Source organism: Odocoileus virginianus, chromosome 1 (genome assembly GCF_023699985.2).
Source record: "Odocoileus virginianus isolate 20LAN1187 ecotype Illinois chromosome 1, Ovbor_1.2, whole genome shotgun sequence".
Lineage (NCBI taxonomy): Eukaryota > Metazoa > Chordata > Mammalia > Artiodactyla > Cervidae > Odocoileus > Odocoileus virginianus.
This window is the reverse complement of record NC_069674.1, coordinates 73,317,077-73,325,511: the sequence shown is the minus strand read 5'-3', so window position 1 is coordinate 73,325,511 and position 8,435 is coordinate 73,317,077. Positions and strand designations below refer to the sequence as shown.

The 8,435-nt window shown below is 40.2% G+C and overlaps 1 protein-coding gene across 13 annotated transcripts in view; it reads left to right on the top strand.

The window, feature by feature from the left end:
- The first annotated feature begins 65 nt into the window (after positions 1 to 65).
- The window catches only part of MAGI2 (membrane associated guanylate kinase, WW and PDZ domain containing 2), a 1,406,842-nt gene continuing 1,398,472 nt past the window's right edge, over positions 66 to 8,435 (top strand). For all 13 annotated transcript variants that reach the window (XM_020903091.2, XM_020903019.2, XM_070469808.1 and 10 more), the window contains exon 1: positions 66 to 791. In XM_020903091.2, the coding sequence (XP_020758750.2) occupies positions 491 to 791 (301 nt within the window). In that variant the 5' untranslated portion in view covers positions 66 to 490. The remainder of the gene's footprint in view (positions 792 to 8,435) is intronic.

Below are 8,435 nucleotides of genomic sequence, written 5' to 3'. Positions count from 1 at the left end.
GGCGCGCGCGGACCCTGCCACTGCCACTGCAGCTACCATGGATATCAGCTAACAACACACACTCAGGCGCGCGCGCGCTCCCACTCGCACCACGCAGGAGTGGCCCCCGGCATCCCTACCCTCCTTCCCCACCCCCACTCCACCCGCTCACCAGCTCGGCTACTGCTCGCTCAGGCTGCCGCTGCCGCCGCCGCCGCCGCCACCACCACAGCTCTCCTCTGCTGCGGGGCCACAGCCTTGAGTGTCATTCAAGGGACAGCACAACCTCACCCAAGCTCTCCTACCTCTGCCCAGCCGTCCCTGTCATCCTCCCCCTTCCTCGACCACACTCCATCCAAAGAAGAGGGAAAGCACCGAACAGAGAGGGAGGAAGGCAAAGTCTGCTCTTCTCACCTCTTGGCTCCCTGGCTCCTCCAGCCTCATTCTCTCAGCACCAACTCCCCTACCCCAAAGGAATCCCTCTGGAGCTGAGGCGACTCACCCCACTGCCATGTCCAAAAGCTTGAAAAAGAAAAGCCACTGGACTAGCAAAGTCCATGAGAGTGTCATTGGCAGGAACCCGGAGGGTCAGCTGGGCTTTGAACTGAAGGGGGGCGCCGAGAATGGACAGTTCCCCTACCTGGGAGAGGTGAAGCCGGGCAAGGTGGCCTATGAGAGCGGAAGCAAGTTGGTGTCTGAGGAACTGCTTTTGGAAGTCAACGAGACCCCCGTGGCGGGGCTCACCATCAGGGACGTGCTGGCCGTGATCAAACACTGCAAGGACCCCCTCCGGCTCAAGTGTGTCAAACAAGGTAAGCGCCGCGGCGGGCTCGGTGCTCTACCCGGAGGCTGGACCGCTCCCGGCGCCGGGGCATCATGGAAGGGTGGGCTCGCGTGGGGAAGGGGGTGTGTTGCGCGACAGTGAGGTGAGGTCGAGCGAGAACCGGCAGAGCCAAGTGAGCTTTGCCGGGGCTCAGAATGGGGGGCTCAGTGGGAGGGAGGGGCGGGTTGCGGTGCAGCGTGCAACTTTGTTTGCGCAGTTACCCCCTCGCGTTTGGTAGGTGTTCGGCCTTGTCTGACCTCAGAGGTGCCGGCGAGCTCCCGGGGCAATTGAATGTGCGTCAGCCGCATGGCCCGCAATGGATGAAGAGCTTTTAGGGATGGAAAGAAGGCAGAAACGAAGAAGGGGGGCAGGAAATAGAGGAAGGAGCAACTTGAGGGTGCAGCGGCATCACCAGCAGGGCGGGGAGCAGTAGTGGGTGACGGAGCAAACGGAGACCGGCGCCCTCCGTTTCGGTAGCTGTACTGAAGACACCTTGGGGACCCCTGAGCCACTAATTGACAAAGAAGGGAAGGGGCGGATTGCTTCGGGCGCTTTGACGGGTCCGCCTTAACTTTTCCCTGCCTCGCTCCTCTGTCCCCCTCCCCCGCCCACGGTCGGGTCATGTGGGCACCGCGCGTCACGTGCGCACTGACTAACTCGGGAGCTCACCCCGAGCCGGCCCGCGGCAGGCGGCTGGCGAGGCAGGCGAGGCGCTAGCTGCGGGTTCTAGAGTTTTGGAGGTCGAAGGAGAGACTTGGTTACCGGAATGTTCTTTACTATGGGGTTGTCTTCATGAGTGGAAGTTTTTTGTGGTCGGACTCCCCTCTGGCTACGGATTTGGGCAGAGAGGGGAGGGGGGCGTGTTTCTAAGGAGGAACTGGATGAAAAAGCCTTCTGGTTTCCACTGAGGATCGGTCAGCTCCAACCTGGTTTAGATGAGCCTCCGCTGAAGGCTGTGATGGGATCTTGCAGAATTCTCGCAACTGTCTTTGCCTGAAGGAAAATGCTGGTCCTGAAGTAGGGAAGAATGAGATAAAAGTTTCTTGGAAAGAGGACAACTTTAGCTGGAATAAAATAGTGTATCTTCATTTTCCACATGGGATTGCATAAATTTTGTAGCTCACATTCACAGTCCTGTGTGACATGTATGTATATGTGTCACAAATGAAAGATTTGTTGTTAGTGACACATGGTTCGGATTCAAAGATGGAATTGAGCATGTCATTGCCTGCATTTGAACTTATTCTCACTGCATTCTCTACTATCAAGAAATACTCTTGGGGAGGTATTCTTGTCTATAAACCAGTTTTAAGGCGAGGGTGGGATGTTTCAAGAGAACAGCATCGAAACATGTATATTATCTAGGGTGAAACAGATCACCAGCCCAGGTTGGATGCATGAGACAAGTGCTCGGGCCCGGTGCACTGGGAAGACCCAGAGGGATCGGGTGGAGAGGGAGGTGGGAGGGGGGATCGGGATGGGGAATACATGTAAATCCATGGCTAATTCATTTCAGTGTATGACAAAAACCACTGCAATGTTGTAAAGTAATTAGCCTCCAACTAATAAAAATAAATGGAAAAAAGAAAAAGTAAGTCAGTGAAAAATGAAACCTCAGGAAAAATTTCTTAAATGTAAATTGCCATACAAAAAATTTTTTAATTGGGGATTCTTGAGTGTTAGTGACTGATGACTTGAGATAGGCTAATGTAAACATTGACGTGTATGTCGGGCCACAGAGGTAAATACGGTATGAACCTGAAGAATGTGTTTGGTAGGAAGGCAGAGTATCTTACTGTTGTCCAAGATGACATACCAGAGGCTCGAATATAGGCTTTAATGTTACCATATTTGATGTCATGATACTATTTTATAGTAATGGATATAAATGTGAAGTTCTGGTTTTGAATCCAGAAGTCTATGTCACAGTTAATAACCATGGTTTTGTTGACAACAAGGTTGGTATTTGTAGTGGAAAATGGCTGCCAACTTTAAGATACTGTTATTAATAAATTGGACTGATGATTGTAACCTGATGAGGGAAATGTTTATCCCACTGTACTTTGTAATTATGACCACATTTTAATGTACTCATTCTGAGCACTGTATTTTGAGATGGACCTTCACAGGCTGTTGCATTAGCAGCTAGAAAAGAAAGAAAGGGAGATTTGGGGGGCATTGTCAATCTATTCTATAAAATCCGGTAGAAAGACTTTAACTTGGAAAAGTGAAGGCATGAAAGCTATCATTAAATACTATCCTGTGATTATGCTATAGGGCAAAAATAAGATAAATCTGTGGAAATTTTTAAAGGATAAAGCATTTTACTTTTATTAAGATGATTTTAACAGAGCTTTAAAAAAATCTGTGGACTATACTGTGAACTCATAAGCTTCCATAATTGTGAGTGTTTATGAAGAGGCCAGTGACCACATCCCATGGATTCCTATGTAAGATGGGTACCTGGACTAGATCTCATGTAAACCCTTCCATGAATTGATCCAAGACAGTCTCAGATATTCAACTTCTATGTTAGGTTTTATTTAGAAGATTATAGTTTTTAGAATTCATGGAGTATAGACATATAATGTGATATATTTGGGGTTCTCTGGTAGCTCAATTGGTAAAGAACCCGCCTGCAATGCAGGAGACCCCATTCAATTCCTGGGTGGGGAGATCTGCTGGAGAAGGGAGAGGCTCCCCACTCAGTATCCTTGGGCTTCCCTGGTGGCTCAAGACAGTAAAGAATCCGCCTGCAATGCGGGAGACCTGGGCTTGATCCCTGAGTTGGGAAGATCCCCTGGAGAAGGGAAAGGCTACCCACTCCAGTATTCTGGCCTGGAGAATTCCGTGGACTGTATAGTCTGTGGGGTTGCAAAGAGTCAGGCATGACTGAATGTGATATATTTAGGGAAAATTTCTTTTCATTCTGTACTAACCTTCAATTCTGGACTTCACTGGGTCATTGATGATTGATGCTTATAATGATATTCACAGAACTCCCACAGGAACCTGGTTTACCTTCTGAATCTCTATTGACCAAGAAACAAAAATAATTGCTTCTTTTAGCTTTTGTGGAAAATATAATCCTCCTTTATATTCTTCTATGTGTGGTGATTCATATTCTATTTCCATGTCGAAATCTTTCTTTCCCTTGTCAAATAATAGATAGGTTTACTTTATCATTGTAAGAAAAGTGAAATTTTCAGAACCTTAGATATAGTGTCTATGTGTCTTGGGTTTCATTACCGATTTCACGTGCTGGAAAAATACATAGAAATTCTTGGCTCTGTAGTTTTATTTCTAGAGATCCAATAAGCTAGTATAATTGAAAAACTTAAACATGGTTTGTTTAGCAGTTGTATTTTTAAAATAGTAATAGATAACTGATTTTTGAATATTCAACTCTGCGTATTATATAGAAACTACACACGTAATCAGGTAAACTAAGGCAGATTTTGCAAAGAAAAGGATAAATTTGCATAACAAGAGTTTATTAAAAAGTGCACCATATAAAATTGCACTGTTTAATCAATTTTTATTTACGTGTTTGGCCAATTTTCCTTTACAGTTGTTTTAAGATTAAATTATCATAATTTTAAAAGAAGGTAAACTACCAGAATTTTAAGATGCACTAAACAAAAAGATGTAATTTTTCTAAAAAAATTTAAATGTTTTTAAAGCTATTTTTGAAAACCATTTAATTAAATTCAAGAGATTCCCTTTTAAATTTAGACTGGTTTTAATTCTCACAGTGATGAGTCATGTATGAAAAATACCATTTATTTTATATCCTATTATTTTTTATAAATTATGACTTTTTAGATTATAATAATACATTTTTATCCGCAAAATATTTAATTCTAAACTAGTTGTTATCTTCTGTGATCTCATTAATGCAGTGGATGCAGTTGAAGGAAGTTTCTTGAGTGATTTTGAGATCTATACTGAAGTGCTAAAGGTTTTTCTTTTTTTTCTTTTAAAATTTGCCCTAATGTTCACTGCAGGCAATTACATAGACCTTTGTGTCCTACATTCCTTGCTACTGCATCTAAAACCACATGGGGACCTGCATAGCCTGAACTTATTTTCCCCTTTAGGATCTCACAATGGAAAGTAAAAGGCAAAACGCTTTCTAAATTTTCCTATGTAGAAGAAGAGCCAAATAAAGCCTTTGAAATTCAGTTCTAGAGAAGATGTACATTGCTCTCTCTCCTATTGCTCCTTTCAGAGACATCTTCAAAGGAAAGTAGATCCACAATTATTAAGAGTCATGCTTCTTTTTGACTGACTTCAAGCTAGTATCATAGAGTTAAACCTCTGTGCTTCCTTTATTTGAAAAGCTGAAAACAAATTGTGTCAAATTTTCTCCAAGATTCATTTTCCTCCATAGAAAACTAAGTATGTGAATTTATTGAATTGTTTAAGCAATTTGATCAGTTAATTATTTTAGGATAAAGTATCTTTAAATTTTAGGACAAGGGGAATGAGTTATCTTTGGGCATAAATTATGTGGGATACTACTATAGTTTTCAATATATTTTTTAAAGTACAAAATTTAGATAGTATGACGTTGAATGCTAAATAAGACTGTGTGCTTTTTTTGTCATGTTTGATTACTTTTGAGGTGAAACCACAGATAATGTATTTAAGTGCCACCTTTTCTACTCTTAAGGGCTTCCCAGGTGGTTCTAGTGGTCTAGAATCCGCCTGCTAATGCAGGAGACAAGAGAGACTCAGAAACTCCCTTCAACCCCTGGGTAGGGAAGATCCCCTGGAGGAGAACATGGCAACCCAATCCAGTATTCTTGCCTGGAAAATTCCATAGGCAGAGGAGCTTGGTGGGTTACAGTCCTTAGGGCCGCAGAGAGTAGACACAACTGTGCAAAGCGACTTAGCACTAAGCTCATTTCTATACCTAATGTTTATATGGTGCAGTCTTTGTCCATATTTCTTAGGCTCACTTTCCTTTTTAGCTGCTTGAAATTCACACATTCACTCTCATAGTGAGCAAAAAGTTTTCACATTGAACAACCCTGACTGCTTGTAATTTAAACAATGAGTTTCAAATGCATAGCAGTCCCTGGATGAATAATTTCTCTGAAGAGTTGTGATAGAGTAGCCTTTAAATGTAGTCTCCCAAGTAGATTGTCTGGGTTTGAATACCAAGTATGCCACTTGGTATTGACTATATAAACAAGTTATCTATCCCAGGGTAGTAATAGTATCTTGAGAATATTAAATAAGTTGTGTATTTAAATGATGTAGTGTCTGGCAGATAATAAGCATTATGTAAGTGTTTGTAAATGTATTTCCAAATATGTTGGTCATTTTGAGCTAGTGACATGAAATGTTTTTAACTTTCAAAGGATTTTACTGTTAATTGAAGACTAACTGAAAAATAGAAAGTGATTGACTAATTAGTAGTATGAGTAATTTGCAAGTAGTAGTCTTAAAGTTTTTCTATAGAGTGAAATAAATCTTCTTTGAAAAGCATTAATGTGAAGAGTATTGCCTTTAAATGGAATGGAACATATTTTCACCTTTTAAAAATAAATCTCACTGATGCCACCTTTATGTGTAAAGATCTGTTTTATATTTATTTTATACGCTGCTACTGCTGCTAAGTCACTTCAGTCATGTCTGACTCTGTGCGACCCCATAGACGGCAGCCCACCAGGCTCCCCCGTCCCTGGGATTCTCCAGGCAAGAACACTGGAGTGGATTGCCATTTCCTTCTCCAATGCGTGAAAGTGAAAAGTGAAAGTGAAGTCGCTCAGTCGTGTCCTACTTTTAGCGACCCCATGGACCGCAGCCTACCAGCCTCCTCCATCCATGGGATTTTCCAGGCAAGAGTACTGGAGTGGGATGCCATTGCCTTCTCCGATTTTATACTCTAGCCATAGTTTATTTTCACTCAATAATTTATTCCCTTTGTCCCCATATGTTATTGAATCATTTACTCTAGGCTTGACAAGCATAGAAATCTATTAGAATTCACTAATTTAAGCTTAGGAATTTATTTTATACTTCTTACATGTGACTAGAGTTTAATACAAGTATCATGTTTTAAGGCAGAACTTTTATTTCTTAGCTAGAAATCAAAAGCTCATAAAGAAGAGCAATAAAAAAAACCAGAATTAATTCCTATGTGTTCATAGTCAACCATGTAAAATAAAGAAAAATACATCAAAAGTCAGCTAAAAGTTTACTTAGCATTTGTGAGCATGTCAGCACACAATACGAATGATTCTTTATATTAAGTTTCAAGATGAAGCAACAACTAATGTGTTGGTAGCACCAGCCTCCCCCAGTGATTTTAGCATTTAAGCTGACATAATCCCATCTTAGAATTCAATAGGAACATTTACCTTGCTGGTCCAGTGTCCAATAATAATTTTTAAAAGCGTTTTTAATCTACATTCTGATTATTATGAAAAGCATGGAATAGGGTCTTACAACTTTCTTAGTATTGTGATTGATTATCCCATTCCAGTCCCCTCTCTTTTGTTTACAGAAAGGATCGATACAATATTTCTTTAATAAAAGTAAGCTATAATTTTTGCTGTATAGATAAGTTAGTAATAATTTCATAATTACTGATTTTACATAGGCTTGTATAGGGATATGATCTGCTTAAAACTCAAAATAATCATATTCTTATAGGAAGTTGATAATTGCTTCTGTTATTCTATTTCATTGATACATTACAAACTTGATTTAAAAAGACCCTTTTTAGAAATTAATTTTTAAAGTAATTTTTAAAAATCTTAATCCAAAATTTTAACTTGAACTTTAGAAATTTGTTTTAAATTTAATAAACAATATAGTCTGCTTTGGATAGTCTAGAAGTAACAGGGAAAAAATTTCCTTTTTTTGACAACTGATTGAATATTAACTCAGATATGTCCAGTGCATCTATTTTCAAGGATAAAGGAGGATGATGAATGCATATTTTAAGTGAGTGATTAGATTTTGTTCAATACTTAACATAATTTTATGGCTTGTTTTACCTTAGGAAACATTTTCCTCTGTAATTGTTACATGAATCCATGATAGTCTTTGTGTTATTTTCAGTTATTTTGGTTTACTTAAACATTTTTTTTCACTTTTAAAATCATGGCAGTCATCATGTATTCAATAATGGCTGCAAATGAATATGTGACAGAAGAAAGTGTAAACCTTTATAGTGTGAAGTAAAAGATATTTTGAAGATATTGATTTCTCTGATGATAAAATTTATGGAATAATTTTTTGAACCTTTTAACTGAGTTTAGTTAAACTTGTGCATATGAAATCAGATATTTTTCTATAAATAACCATGGATTTTACTTTTTTCTCTTTCTTTTTTATTTTTCAAATTATGAAAGTATGATAACACATTTACAGGAGACTTGGAAGTTGGAAAGTTACATATAATTCCACTATGCATGTATGTGTGCCAGGTCTCTTCAGTTGGGTCTGACTTTTTGTGACCCTATGGACTGTAGTCAACCATTCTCCTCTGTCCATGGGATTTTCCAGGCAAGAATACTGGAGTGGGTTGCCATGGCCTCCTCCAGGGGATCTTCCTGACCCAGGGATCGAACCAGCATCTCCTGTGACTCCTGATTTTTAGGCAAATTCTTTACTG